Genomic DNA, 15188 nt, shown 5'->3' with positions numbered 1-15188 from the left:
CAGCACATGTCTTTAACTAAACAATATACACGCCAATACCGACTTGAGTATGTAAAAACCGCTATGCAAGCAGCTTTCCAATGTATAAGTAGTATGCACATAAGTACAACAGGCAAGAAACAAGTCATGACAAACCAAATCATACTCATCCTAGCGTAGCCGCTCGTGTCTTTCCTGCTTCTAAAAAGTCCGTTTTTGTTACTTTCACTCTAATTAACCTGGCTATGACACGTGCGTCAAGTATGTCACGTGTGGTCAGCGTCCCTTTTTTAGAACTTTCGAGACGGGGAGGGGGCCGAGATATGTTTACTTGTGGTGCGCGGCCTTCTGGCGTTTTAATAGCGCGCAAAGGATTTGTCACCCGAGGCCAGTTCTGGCTCAGAATTGCCCATAAGTGAAAGTGCGCGGAATTCGCTTCATTACACATGATAGCATTGTTTAACACGAGCTGGACATTGCAGACTACAAAGGTGGCAGCAGGCGTTATAATAAGTTCTTCTCTGCTAATGTTTGACTGATGATTTTCTTGAATAATACTATACTTATTCAATTATTCATTTAATAATAATTCAAAATATTTAATAAATACCATGTAAATCATAGTATTTATTGAATGAATTTATTTTCTTGTCTGTTAAACGAGCTTCATTGCACTTGGTGTGTTAGCATCAATCATTATCATACCATCACTCTAGTACGATGAGTCGCGCTCATGATCGTCTGCTGTCATGGCGCGACTTCAGCGAATCCCCTCCCGTCTCGTCGTCGATTAGCGCTCGCTCATTTCGTGAACTTCCGTTTTTTCCGGCGTGCAGGAGAACTTTGACGCCGGGCTGTCGGCGTTCGAGCACGAGGGCATCCAGAACATCACCGCGCTGAAGGACCAGCTCGTCGAGGCCAACCACGAGCAGACGCCCGCCATCCAGCGCCGCTACAACGAGGTGATCGCCCGTTGGCAGCGCCTCCTCGCCGACTCTGACGCGCGCAAGCAGAAGCTGCTGCGCATGCAGGAGCAGTACAGACAGGTGAGTGAGCGCCCACCTGTCGCAAACTCTCCGCCCGAGCGACCGCGTCGGATCGGACGTGCTCGCCGGGCTGGTCGGGTTCGATCATCTCACACGCGTATTTCACCGTGCGCGCGAAACCGTCTCGTCGCACTTCTTTACTTTGTAGCGTTTTGAGATGAATGTGCCCCGAAACGTTTTTTTCTGCAGCAGGAGTGTGTTGGTAGTGAAGTGTTCTCGTCTGGTGGTCATTATGGTTTTTATTTTTCCGCTGCAGTATCGTGAGATTAGCGAGATGTTCATCTGAGATTAGCGAGATGTCAAGCTGAGATTGTAATCAATGTAATAATAATAACGACGATGATGATGATAATGATAACAATCATGGTAATTGTAATCATCATTTGAGATTTAAATGAGAGTGTATTAAGAGAGCTCAAATGTGTTCATATCTGACGATTGTTATTTATATGTTTTGCGGAAGCAAGAGTGTGTGTATTGATATTTCGAATGTATTTACATCTGGCCATTGTAACGTTTCAGATCGAGGATCTGTACCTGATGTTTGCCAAGAAGGCATCCGCGTTCAACAGCTGGTTTGAGAATGCCGAGGAGGATTTGACGGATCCCGTCCGCTGCAACTCTATCGAGGAGATCAGGGTATGCCGTCCCCCGCACGTCACGCAGCCTGGTCACAGCGCGACTACGCGAGCGTGCGGCTGCTTCAACCCTACGCGATCATTACGTTCCGAATTTTTAGTGTTATTGTGTGGAGCATTTTTGTCCTGCGACATGCAGTACTGATGCCCGTTGTCAGAAACATCGTACGTAGTTACGGCTGTCATGAAATCCAAAGTGTTGTAACTGTTGCACGGCAGCTTGTGTAAAACAGTTGTGAGGTTTCGGGCTCATGATGTCCAAACATAAAAAGTTGACATTTTATACTTATGATAGATATAATCGTTCGTGATGTTTCTGACAACAGGCCCCAAATCTTGGGGAGAAAAAAAAAATTAAATAACAATTAAAAATTATTTATTTTACAAACTTTATCGTATTAATCTTATACTGACTACATCATGTGCAATCGTTGTTGTTGTTGTTGCATTACAGGCGCTGCGTGAAGCGCACGCGCAGTTCCAGGCGTCACTGTTGTCGGCCCAGGCTGACTTTGAGCAGTTGGCGGCGCTCGACCGCCAGATCAAGGAGTTCAACGTCGGGCCGAACCCGTACACGTGGTTCACGATGGAGGCACTGGACGACACGTGGCGCAACCTGCAGAAGATCATCAAGGTAGGGGGCGCCACTTTTGCTCTCGTGACGAGTGCGTGGGAACGGTGCATTGTTGCTGTTCGCGCTGAGAGCATGGTTGTGAGGTTGGCCGGAAAGAAGGCGCTCGAAGGGTCACAGGTTGTGAGGTCGACAGGATCTCTGGTCTCCTCAATCTGTTGTGTCCTTGAGTTGTTCATCATATATGAGATATAATACGTGGCTTCAGTTAGTGCAGTTGTGTAAATGGGTGTCTGCGATCTCTTGAAAAAATATTACTTGATAAACTGTCATCTCATCTTATTTGGGGAATTCTCACACTCTCAGCTATTTAATACCAAAGGAAAACTGAAAATGTGCCCAGCCTTTTCAAGTCAGTTAAGGGTTTCGAAGGACCAAACACAAATAATTTAATGTACAAATTTCCTACTTGATAGAAAATTGTGTGGGCAGGTTTAGCAGTTGGCGTTAAGGCTAAGTTGTTTGTATTTTTTGCCCGAATTTTAGTACTCTGAGCTTATTGAAGAATGCTGTTGACACTTGGTTGAGGTTAATCTGACTGTAGTCGCTTGTTAGCTACGCATGGCAAGTGTCTGATCGGCTCTCTCACTCTCATTTGCTCTGTGCAGGAGCGTGAGACGGAGCTGGAGAAGGAGTACCAGAGGCAGGAGGAAAACGACAAGCTGCGTCGTCAGTTCGCCCATCACGCCAATGCATTCCACGCTTGGCTGACCGAGACCAGGTAGCGTACTGACTGCCACGTGCCCTACCTGTACCACCCTGTCTCTATGTCTACCTGTACCACCCTGTCTCTATGTCTACCTGTACCACCCTGTCTCTATCTCCTTCCCTCTTCTTCTCTCTATGTCTACCTTTCTACATCTCCTCTCTATGTCTACCTTTCTACCTCTCCATCTGTCTACCTCTTTACTCTCTACCTCTGCTTTTTTCTGTCTCTGGCTCCCTCCTCTATCTCTACTGCTCTCTCTCTCTATCTCTCTCTCTCTCTTTCTCTACATCTACATCTACCTCTCCCTACTACCGGGTGTTGTATGTGTCGTTGCTGCACACAGCCTTTGACCATTGTCTCCCATCGACCCTGTAATCTAGGCATGTTCGTTAGTATGGTTAGACTTGTGACATTGTTTGTGGTTTTCTTGTAGGTGGATTAAACGTGCAATTTGATGGACACGTATCCGGATGACTACCCCCTGGACAACTACCCCCCGGACAACTACCACCCAGACAATTACTCCCCTAGGGCAACTCCCACCCGGACAACTACCCCCCTAGGGTTAGGGTTAGGGTTGTCCTAGGAGGGTAATTCCCCTGGGGGGGGGTAGTTGTCCGGGTGGCAGTTGTCCAGGTGGTAGTTGTCCTAGGGGGGTAATTGACCGGGTGGTAGTTGTCCTAGGGGGTAATTGTCCGGGTGGCAGTTGTCCTAGGTGGTAGTTGTCCTAGGGGGGTAATTGACCGGGTGGTAGTACTAGTAGTCCTAGAATCTGATGGACATAGTCGTGTCTAACGTTTCTTATTAATGGACATATTATGTTTGGACTTAGATATTCAACGGTTCATCCCCGTAGGCTATACACCTAATAATGCCTATTCGTCGGGTCATTTACCCTCAAAACTGCAATTCGATGTGACGAGCACGCAGACGCGCGCATCACGAGTCGGTGGCTAACGCGTGGCACGCTCGCCTGCAGGTCTTCCATGATGGAGGGTTCCGGCACACTGGAGGCACAGCTGGAGGCCACCAAGCGCAAGCTGGCCGAGGTGCGTTCTCAGCGCACACAGCTGAAGCAGATCGAGGACCTGGGAGCACTGCTGGAAGAGCACCTCATCCTCGACAACAGGTAGAGTGGAGCCGCGTGAGCGAGAGTTAAGTTAAAGTTAAATCCTTCCCGCGCCTATATGGCTCATAGGGCAGTGCCTATCTCCGTTTCAGCAACCCTGAGGCCCCACAGCTGCTTTCACAGTAAATGCTACAGTAGGGGGTTAGTCCACTTAGGCCACTGTTTAGCACTGCGGGTTAAATTGCCACACTCTATCTCTATCTACTGAATGCTAAGCAGAGAAGCCGTGTGTACCATTTTCAAGTCTTTGGTATGACCCGGCCGGGAGTTTAACCCCTGACCTTCCACATGCGAGGCGAGCACTCTACCATTGAGCCATCGCTGCGGTCTAACGTGAGCGAGCGCGCCGTGTCTAACGGCTGCAGTTGACCGCTTCGTCGAGTTTTATTCATGCGATCCTGGTATCCTGTAATGCGGGTCATCTAAGTCCAGGGAAAGTCTCGTTTTCAACTGGGTTGTTCTTATCGTGTGAGTCGTTTGAAAAATCCTGGAACCCGTTTTCCCTTGAGCATACAAACCGTGAAAGTCGTGAGGCGAAAAACTCCTCGACAATTCCTTGGCGACCGTTTTCCCCGCACGCGTACGAGCCGCGCGTGTGTGCGTATTAGTGAGTGGGTGTTGTTTGTGTGCGCAGGTACACGGAGCACAGCACGGTGGGGCTCGCACAGCAGTGGGACCAGCTCGACCAGCTCGGCATGCGCATGGTGCACAACCTCGAGCAGCAGATACAGGCGCGCAACATGAGCGGCGTCAGCGAGGAAGCCCTGCGCGAGTTCTCGATGATGTTCAAGTAAGTCGCCGGCCACCGCGCCCGCAAACGCGCCCTAATCCTGAAAGTGCCCTTCATAGACAGGTGTCCGTTCTATAGAGGTGGCCGCCATCACAGGTTTGACAGTGCTGGTGAAGCTAAGTTTAGCATAGGTGTTTAAAATGTGTTTGGGTGGATAAATATAAATGTTGATGTCGTAACTGTATGATTCCTCTTCGTTATGCAGGTGTGTTGTCAACTTAGGCTTTGCGTTTGTAGGTCATGTCGCATAACGCCATCGTAAGCATAAAAATGTTTCCCTCGTGATATATAATTCATATTTTGCAGGCGTACACAGCTGTGTTGTAATTGCGATTGTGATGTGGGGAGTTCTGAAGATGGGCACACATAGTTGTGGAATAATAATATCGTAGTGTATCTCTCATGCGTGTGTGGGAAGGCAGCTTATAGTTACTCCGGTTCGTTCTCTAGGCATTTCGACAAGAACAAGTCGGGCAAGCTGGACCACCAGGAGTTCAAGTCGTGTCTGCGAGCGCTCGGTTACGACCTTCCCGTAGTCGAGGAAGGCCAACCAGAACCCGAATTCCAACTCATCCTCGACACCGTCGATCCGAACCGGTTAGTCGCTCAGCTGAGTTACACATGTGCAGAGTAGTTCATATGCATGCGCGCCGCAGTACGGTGTGTGTGCGCGTGTGCGTGCGTGCGTGGGTGTGTGTGTGCGTGTGTGTGTCCTAGCTAATCTATGCTCTTGAAATACCTATATGAGATATTTTCTCATGTTGGCAGGTACCATAGAGTGGCTTTACTAACCTAAACCCTAAACCTTGTCAATGCCCTTGTAGTTAATTTTTGAAACGTTGACAGGTGTGTCTCTACTAACCTACGCTCTGAAATAATCTATATGTAAGATTTTCTCATGTTGGTAAGTTTCATAGTGTGTCTCTACGAACCTAAAACCTAAACGCTCTAAAAACCATATGGAATATTTCCAAATGTTGACGAGTACCGTCATGCGTGTCTCCACTAATCTGAGCTAGCCGTGTGATCGGTAGCCATGTAGTGGAACGTGTGCGTGTGCGTGCGTGCGTGCGTGCGTGCATGTGTTCAATGCTGAGCGCTGGTGTTTATCGTTGCAGGGACGGGTATGTGTCGCTGCAAGAGTTCATGGCGTTCATGATCAGCCGCGAGACGGAGAACATCAAGTCGTGCGAGGAGGTTCTCAGTGCGTTCAAGTCACTCACGATGGGAGACAAGCCCTACGTTATGGTCGAGGAGGTGTATGCCGTGAGTATCGACCAACAACAACAACTACACACCAACTGTACAACAACTGTGCAACAACTACACACCAACTGTACAACAACTGTACAACAACTGTACAACAACTGTACAACAACTGTACAACAACTGACAAACAATCTTGCAACAATTACACAACAACTGCTACAACAACTGTACAACAACGGCACTTTGAGTTTAAACACGTTAAGGCCAAAACGTTTAAAAGCTAGGTGACGATTACTAATAAATGTTGGGGAGGGGGAGTCTGGCATTTTAATGTCTGGTGCTGTTGTGATTTGTTAGAGCCTGTGTACAACTGCTCACTGTGCCAACTTTCGCTGCGTCTGTGATGCTCGGAAAACCGAAACGGTAACCAGAGAAATCCCTGCGGTCTTGCATCCGAACCCTGGTGGTAACCACGGCAACCAGAAAAGAGCATCCCCATACTCTCGCGATAACGTGCTTTGCGTCTCACCGTTGTCTCCACTTCTATTGCAGAACCTCACACCGTCTCAGGCGGAGTACTGTGTCTCGCACATGAAACCGTACATCGACGATCGCGGGCGAACCATCCAGGGGGCACTGGACTACGTCGAGTTTTGCGAATCGCTTTTCACAAACTAAGCTTTTGAATGAAAGTCGTCGGTCGGCGTGTGCCACCGACGGCTTGGAAACAAAATCCCCCGTTATATAGACTATCCACATTGTATTATTCAGGTTTTAGTGATTTTACATTTACAAGAGAATTTATTGGTGACTGGGCAACGTATAGAGTGTAGCAGAAGGAGTCATGTCCATGATGAAGAGTTGCGCATAGGGTGGGTCATAATGGTCATAAGGTGCGCATAACGACCAAGGGTGTGGCACGTGTGAGTTTGAGTGTTTGCTGGTGGCTTGTATTCTCTGTTTTAACGTGCGCTGCGAGAGGACATCATGTGTATTCTTTTGATACATCCTATATGAAATTGCCCACGGTTGTGCAACATGTACTGGTATAATTTAATTCATTTACTCGATCTCTCTTCTTAAGGAGAATTGTCACGGTCAAGGTGGTTGTTTTGGTGTGTGCACGCTTTTTAGGCTATATGTATTAGAAAAGTACGTGGGCTGTGGACCCACTGATAGGTACCGTCTAAGAACCAATGTTGTAAAGATGGTTACGGCTTAGTGTGGTCCTTGCCCTGTTAGCCTATCTACTATTAGTAACTAGCTGCAAGTGTCCTTGCTGAGGTTACACTAGGGGGTCGTAGCCTCGCAAGAGTGCATGATGGTGGGATTAGCATAGCTGATGGCATGCAATACTGCATAGATGCAATGTTATTCCTACATCAACAAGAAACATGTTTAATCTATAGATAACTTTCGTAGTATATTTGCCTAGTAATAACTTGTTCGCTCTCTCACACAGTGGTGCCTTGCACCACTCTCTGTGTGTGCGTTATGTGCTTTGGGTATGTTTTTATTTTATTTCTATGTGCTGATAGATTACTTCCATTCGTTATGCTTTCCGGATTGTTGGCGTGCGTCCTGTGACTTGCTCTGAGGTTTTGCGGGGGTTTGAGTATCTTTCACTTGCTCTCAGTTGCAACGATGGCGACTTGCAAATGTCACGCAAGTGGCCTTTACTTGATACTCTCCGGCTGAAGAGCTTTCTCTATCCTCAGGACCTCGGCAATCCTTTGCCTTCTGTACGGTTCGAGTGTGAAGCGGTTTTGACGCGTTGAGTGCGGCGGCTGGCTCACCGACTGATACTTAATCGAGTGAGCAGCACTTGCTGCTACGGCAGTACAGTGAACATGGAGACTTAGGGTCGTCACGCGCGCGCTGACGGGCTGCTGCAACTGTCGTCACGATGGCGACTGACGATCGTTGCGTGCTGGCCCGGCGGCCGTGTGCGACTACCCAGCAAGTCACGGTGCCGGCAGCCGCCTCCAACCTATACTGTAGTAGCTTTCTTCGTATTAGCTTTCTTCGTGTCTTTCGTACCACCTTGATGCGGCGTTGACTTGATAATGAATAATGTAATCGTACTGTGTCCATGTCTATCTTATAACTCGGCGTGTCTATCGCGTTGTAGTTTCTAGCAGCATTGCGGCTGTTCCTATTGGCATTCTCAATATTACTGTTTGGTGTAACAGCTGCAGCCTGCTACAGCCACCTTCCCTCTGGGAATCGGCATAGAATCTAGTGAAACCAGTCCGCGAGCGGTTAATTGAGGCAACGCGCGTTGTGAATTGATGCTGAATCGGGAGGCAGTTGCGTTTTAATTCGAAAGTCACCGTAATTGGGTTGTGATCGTCTTTGCAGTCGGTTGTGATCATTACACGATGTGGAACTCCTGACTTCGCTGGTTGTGATTGCTTCGGTGGTTGTGCGGCAATTTTCCCGACATTTTGGTGCTTTTCAGTGTTCGAATTTTACCGGTAATAAAGTTTTGGCTTCTCTTAATTGATTCACCTCTGTTGTTTTATTTGTAGACGCTTCACATTACGAATAATTTTGCAGCCAAAAGGCGAAGCGATTTTAAGGATAGTAACAACATGTACTTTTTATTTTTAGGCACGCCTGTTATTAGGTGTTAATTAAGCAGTGGTATCAATTACTATTATTCTTGTGAATAATATGAGGCCATGATGAGGTGCAATTGTTTGCGTGAGCAAAGTACACAGCTTGCTATGTGCAAATCGTCATAATTATCTATGCAGTTAGCATTTATTATTTCCACAGAATTGCATTTTATTAGATATATGTATTCAGTCTCTGAAGACATTTATGGTTTGCCGAGTACTAAGGTGCTTACGGGTTCTTTATATCTGGGCGGTGTTTCTGGTAACGAAGTAAGTTTCGTTTATGTTATATTATTCGTTTACAAATTTACTCCTTGAAAAATCGCCCTTATATTACCGCATTTAGCAGTTCCAATGCGGGTGGAACCTGTCTATCACTGGTTGATAGACACGAGTGGCACCTCCCCCGTATTTGGGGGAGGTGAATGAATGTGCATATGCTATTCAATAGACATTCATCCATTCTTCAATAGACTCTATTAAGAGAGTAGATGATGGTCGACAGACCGTCAGCGGTCGAGTCATGACGAGCCCGTAAGATAGGCATCGGTAGATATGTGTAAAACCGAGACTTTTACTCTACTCACGAGGCTGTATGTGTGATGGGCGGAGATCACCTGTGCAAGACGCGGTTGTTCTGTTCCGGGGGTTCGCGCACGCCAGCTCGACTTTTCGCACATATTTATCATGTATTTATTTATTTATTATACGGTACGTTGGTAAAAGTTATCTCAACATGCGCTTGCAAGCTCCTCGCCCTTAGTGCAATAATTAAAAATATATATAATTATTTAATTAATTCTAATCTATTTGATTAAGAGAGGATAACACTTCTATACTTGTAATAGGTATTATCCTCTCTTGTTTTGATATTATAATAGAAAACCTGTGGCCATCCAGAAATCATTTCAACTTTAAAACATAAACTGCGCGGACGGTCCTTCGGTTCCGTGACGTTGCGCGTGTTCTACGTCGAGAATGAAAGATCGACCTTGCAAGATAGATCGCCGCCGCCGCCGCACATTTAGTTCTAACTAAAAGAACAATGCGCATGTCCGAACGCCTAGCGAATTTCCTCGGTAGCCTAGCTTGCTTTGTTATGACACCCACGCGCAGCAGGACGGAGGATGCGCGTACTTAGTAGGGACCTAACATCTTCCGCCTGCTGCGGGTTGGGGGTGGAAGCGAGAGGCGGCAAAAGTTAACTGTGATTTTGAACATTTAAAATGTGTTGTTGCAACCTGTTAGATCCCCCCACACTTAATTGTAGGATTGTCTGGTTTTTAAACAGTTTTATATTTTCGAGGAATGTTTATAGGTATCGCCGCGGGAGGTGTAGCTGGTAGCTGAAGAATATACCCGAACCAAAATTAATGAACGGGTGTTCTCATGCATTTAAGACCTGAAAATGGAGTTATGTGTATGTATAATTTCTTATCCTAGGATGGCTCCCTCGTTGATAATTCTTTCGGCAGGGGTCCCGGCCCCCGCGGGCGCCGTCGCGAACGCACGAGCTATAAAACCGGATTTCGCGCAGTACAGCGTGGGCTGCGATTGCCCGCGCGCAGATCGTCGCCGTCTGCCATAAAGGGATAATTGTCATTAGGTAGGGGGCCTACACCATGCACAGCCGCCGCGACCCGATCGTGCGGCAGAGTTTGCGTAGTTTCATTTCGCGAATCCAGGTAATGTCTTGACCGTCTTGTATCACGTGGAGCGGGGAAACCGATGACTCATCACTGATCATGATGGCACGCAGCCTATCGATATCTTCGTGTGTTTTGGCCGCGCTGCTGTTACTAGTCTGCGTCATCATATATTACTGGTTACCACTGCAAGGTAAGATGAGCGTGTATATATAGGTATGCGTCAAGTAATCCTCGTTTACAATAAGCGTATTTGATTGTGTACCACATATATCTGCTGAGCTGCTAGCTGAGACTTAAATCACTCGTATTGTAAACGCTCTAACAGTAAATAATCGTGTATATGGTTTTATGAGTTTTATGGATATACGGGCATGAGTGACCCACATCTGTAAATCTCCATTGCTATGTGCATACTGGTACTAAGTATACAGGCGAGAGCGCAGTACATAGATGAAAGAGCACGGACACAAGGGAGACCTACTCCGTGATAAACTCCGCGAGTCTGGGTGGTGGATAACGAATTTACTGTGAAGTAGGAGGTGACATGACGGTACGGGAAGAAACACGAGTTGATGACGAGAAGGGACTATGAATTAAAACGCGCACGTGCGCACGCAGGATACACGTACACCTAGCTCTAGAAATATAGCTTTTCGCTCTGTCACCTGCCTGTGGCGGAGCGAAGTCTATAGTTCTAGAGCTAGTACGCACCCCAATACATACACACATTTATATACCGTTATTACATCAATTTCAGGTGGGAGTACTTTTATTGCACCGTACAAGGGCTTTCTATCGACACAGCGAACAGAGACACCTCTGCGGGGCGACGGGAAGGATGCGATATATCTACCATTATCAACTGGCGTGCTTAAAACCCCTAAAATTGTAAATGCGCCGACAAACAGTCAAGACGAACACGCAGATAATCCTATAGAAAGAACACAAAACGATGTAGTCGGTGCAAGCTTGGCTACAAATGTCGGCCGAATACAAGTCGCCACCACCGACCGAAATCACCGGCGCGAGAAATCGGCCATATTGGTTCTCTCGTACATGCGCGCCGGGTCGACGCTAACAGGTGACCTGCTGAATTACAACCCCGAAATATTTTATCTCTTCGAGCCAGTGCGATTCATCCACCATCAGGTGCACGACGGATTCATGCCCGCTAACTCAACTACGCGACAGTTAATCGAGCTGCTAGACAGCATTTACAGGTGCGACTTCAACGAGTTTCGGGATTACGTTAATTACCTTACGGCGCCGAGCAAAGGAACGCATTTGAGATACACAGTCGTAGCTACTGCTGCGTTAGGATGTCAGCCGTATACAAACCTATCATCGAGCTCGCGATTGGATGCGTGCGAAATGTCACGACTGACGGCGGCGAATCTCACGCGGCTGTGCGAGCCCAGGAATGTCGCCGTGAAAGTGATTCGCGCGTCGCTGAAGGACCACATCGTACCACTGTCCGAAATACTCGCGAGCAGAGGCATCCGCCTCAAGGTCATACATCTCATCAGAGATCCGAGAGGAGTTATGAGTTCGCGACTGTCGCTGCACGGCGAAGATCGATTATCGGATGGCCGGCTGGCGGAAAGCGCGCGTGATCTGTGCCGTCAAATGGTCGCGGACCTCAAAGATGGACGCGCTCTGTTGAAACCCGACCAATATCATCAAGTAAAGTACGAAGATCTGGCTCAGTATCCGATCCAGACGGCCAAGAAAGTCTACTCGTTTCTCGATTTAGAGATGGACGCAGCTGTAGTGAAGTACCTTCACATCCACGCCGGTGCAGAAAATAGCTCCAATGTGCACGAAAACTTTGCCTTTCAATATGGCACATACAGAAGGAATGCTAGCGCAACGGCTCTAGGCTGGCGGAAAGGGCTGACGAAAGCCCAAATAAAAAAGGTCGAAAAGGGGTGTCGAGAAATATTTGAGATGACTGATTACAAGCTGTTTGACTAGTCGATTTCGCGTAACACACATTATTGCATTGTAACGATGTGATTCGTTAGCGGGACTACTGGCGATCTAAGGCTAGGCGTAGGTAGGTGTAGGTATGTAGGTAGATGCAGGAGTGGGAGTACGCAAACCAACAGATAGACAACAACTACGGTAGTAACGTACCACACTGGCGTTTATTGTTCGACATGATGGACGTCGAACTAGACACAAGATACAGGGTATGAAATACAAGATATGATATGTGGGCGAACGCTGGAGCAAACGAGGGAACAAGTCAGTCGGAAAGACAGTCAAGTTCTCTCGAGCTCGGCTAGAGTCTTCGCTTTTAAGTCTGTCCGTAATTGGTTATCATAAACCCGCGCCTTAGTGACACGTTTCTCACGGCGCGAGTTTCTCACGGTGCGACTTCGAGAGCAGGTGCTTCTCTACCATCGCCTCTTCTCCTTTGTCGCACCTCAGTGTCACCATCGAGATTCATTACCGCGACGGGCGGGCTCGGATGTAGCTGCTGTTTATGTACCATAAACACTCCTCGCTACAGCATCACCGTTGTTTTGCGGTGTTCTGCAAGTTGACTGCTTGTTGCAGGATCCCATTTACATACACCTAACGTAGTAGACCCTATTTTTATTATTTACAAAATCCGAATGTCATAATCTGAGCGTCGCCACACTATAGTGTCCTTTTTTAAATAAAGTCGAAAATAACGTGGCAAATATGTTATACAACTGTGAGTATGTGTATATATACAAAGTGCAATATTTGTAAACCGGGCAAGTCCCATGCAGTGGGTAAAAAAACAACGTCAGTAATCATCAGGCACAATACTGTGTCGTATTCGCATAGCCTACACACCTACGCACATCACGGTTTACAAGCAATGTCTAACGCGCAACTGTAGTCGTGTTTGTTACGTGAATGGCGATATACTAACCCTGCCGCAGGCAGCAGAGATCTTACACAGGCACTTGCGCCGTTTCAGCAAATAAAATAGTAAATAAACACAAATTGTATTTTTTGCATTTACTACTAAATATACTTATGTATATTTATAAAATATATATATACTTTTATGTACTTTCTATCTTCGAATAATTCCACGTAAATGCCCTACAAATGGTCCTCTGCAACAAACAATCTCACCGCACACATGCCACTGGGCAAACGCACAAAAAGATAGAACAACAGCACACACAAGGACTCTAGATTTCGAGATTAGCAGTGTTCTAAACTTTTGCTATATAAGGCAAGCAGTAGCACACAACAAAACATACTCAATTTGTTGTGTGTTTGTCTTCAAAAATAGGCGTAATTTTTTTAGAACAGAATGCTGTCAGCTACAGTAGGTACATAGCATATAGGCCTACTAGGCTTTATTAAATAAATAAATAATAAATATATATATATATATATGTTTGATATACTGTATATATATATATATATATATATTATTATATCAGGGGTTAATAATGACAAATTATTTGTAATATAATTATTTGTCATTAGCCGCGTTCACACGTAGCAAGAAATCCGGTATTTAGCGTTCACACGAGGCAAAATACGAGGCCCAAGAAATACGGTATCTGAACAGATCCGGTATTTCATGTAAATACGAGGCTTCCCAGACCCCGAATAATTTGCCGTGCTTCAGAAATACCGGATTTCTTGGACCGCGCATTTCCTCGTCTGAACGCTAAATACCGGATTTCTGAAGCCGCGTATTTTATAGACTGGTCCGCGCTCGACAGTTCGAATGTAACGCGAGTGGAACTGTCGAGCGCCGACCATGCAGTCTACGTATTTTATCGGCAGTTGCGTTTGCAGGCCCAGGAAAAAAAATAAAGTGTTTTAAATCCTAAATTGTAGGGTTGAGATAGTGTCATCAGACATCAGAATATCGCCCACAGTATGCCTCAGATTTCAGGAAAATAGCTTAAATATTTCAACATTTCTTGGGGGAGCTTGCCCACAGAACGACCTAGCGCTGGCGTGCCCGCGGCACGCGGTGTTAACTCCGGCAGCCCAGGTACATTTCGCCCCCCTGTTCATCCATTTCTGGATACGCCACTGTATATATATATATATCTTCACCCTGCTACGATAATTGCCTATCTCAATTTTTTGAGTTTTGAGAAAAATGGGAGGTTGGCGGAAGTGCGCGGCTTAACCGCTTTCGGCAGTCGGGGAACAACGCATCTTTTGCGCAACGCCATCTTGTACCCGGTCTCTCTGGTTTATTGATGATTGCATGTAAAAATACAATTAATAAGAATATAATGTGCATATGCAACTACAAGTATTACGAAATTCTATTACATAACTCGCTGAAATGACTTACTAAGTCACTTGGTATTAGTATAGGCAATTTTACACAGAGTTAGGCAAATTGTAACCCTGAGTTAGGCAATATGATTACTGAAAAATTGACTTAGGTAATTTGTATTGCACAATAATTAGCCTATCGTGATAAAAATTGTGATAACGATTGCCTATCTCAAAATTAAAACGCAGTGGCTACGCGTCCGGAACCGGTCGCCTAGCATGCAGGCTATGCATCCGCACATCCACTCACACAGTGATCGCGTGACTTGCGTACACGCCTGATTGACATGATTGTATTGTGCAACGGGACGCTCTGCTGATTGCCGTAAATATACAATATATGCACTGCTGCCGTCTATCCGTTCATCCGTCCTCTCTCGCTCTCTTTCACACACACACGCACACCTCTAGCGCGCGCTCTTTCTCTCTCTCACACACACACACACACACACACACACACACACACACACACTACTACACACACACACACA

General features: G+C 46.4%; 2 protein-coding genes across 2 annotated transcripts in view; both read left to right on the top strand.

Annotated features, from left to right (window-relative positions):
* LOC106821062 (spectrin alpha chain, non-erythrocytic 1-like) overlaps positions 1-8637 on the top strand; it is a 79600-nt gene extending 70963 nt beyond the window's left edge. Inside the window, exons 33-42 of the mRNA XM_014825703.1 lie at positions 462-508; positions 816-1025; positions 1548-1664; positions 2118-2297; positions 2903-3015; positions 3983-4132; positions 4767-4922; positions 5373-5519; positions 6041-6188; positions 6684-8637. Of these exons, the coding sequence (XP_014681189.1) occupies positions 462-508; positions 816-1025; positions 1548-1664; positions 2118-2297; positions 2903-3015; positions 3983-4132; positions 4767-4922; positions 5373-5519; positions 6041-6188; positions 6684-6809 (1394 nt within the window). The 3' untranslated portion in view covers positions 6810-8637. The remainder of the gene's footprint in view (positions 1-461; positions 509-815; positions 1026-1547; positions 1665-2117; positions 2298-2902; positions 3016-3982; positions 4133-4766; positions 4923-5372; positions 5520-6040; positions 6189-6683) is intronic.
* A 1678-nt stretch (positions 8638-10315) lies between these two features.
* On the top strand, positions 10316-13383 carry LOC106821079 (carbohydrate sulfotransferase 1-like). The gene is made up of 2 exons (XM_014825727.1): positions 10316-10591; positions 11159-13383. Exons 1-2 carry the CDS (start codon positions 10498-10500, stop codon positions 12373-12375), a joined length of 1311 nt encoding a protein of 436 aa, XP_014681213.1. The 5' UTR covers positions 10316-10497; the 3' UTR covers positions 12376-13383.
* The last annotated feature ends 1805 nt before the right edge of the window (positions 13384-15188 follow it).

Source organism: Priapulus caudatus, unplaced genomic scaffold, assembly GCF_000485595.1.
Source record: "Priapulus caudatus unplaced genomic scaffold, Priapulus_caudatus-5.0.1 Scaffold58, whole genome shotgun sequence".
NCBI lineage: Eukaryota > Metazoa > Priapulida > Priapulimorpha > Priapulimorphida > Priapulidae > Priapulus > Priapulus caudatus.
The sequence above is the reverse complement of the archived record's forward strand: the minus strand, read 5'-3'. Positions and strand labels throughout refer to the sequence as shown.

Coding starts and splice junctions, on each gene's coding strand:
- LOC106821079 (XM_014825727.1), top strand. CDS start 10,498: ATGATGGCACGCAGCCTATCGATATCTTCGTGTGTTTTGGCCGCGCTG. Junction 10,592..11,158: donor TTACTGGTTACCACTGCAAG/GTAAGATGAGCG, acceptor CATCAATTTCAG/GTGGGAGTACTTTTATTGCA.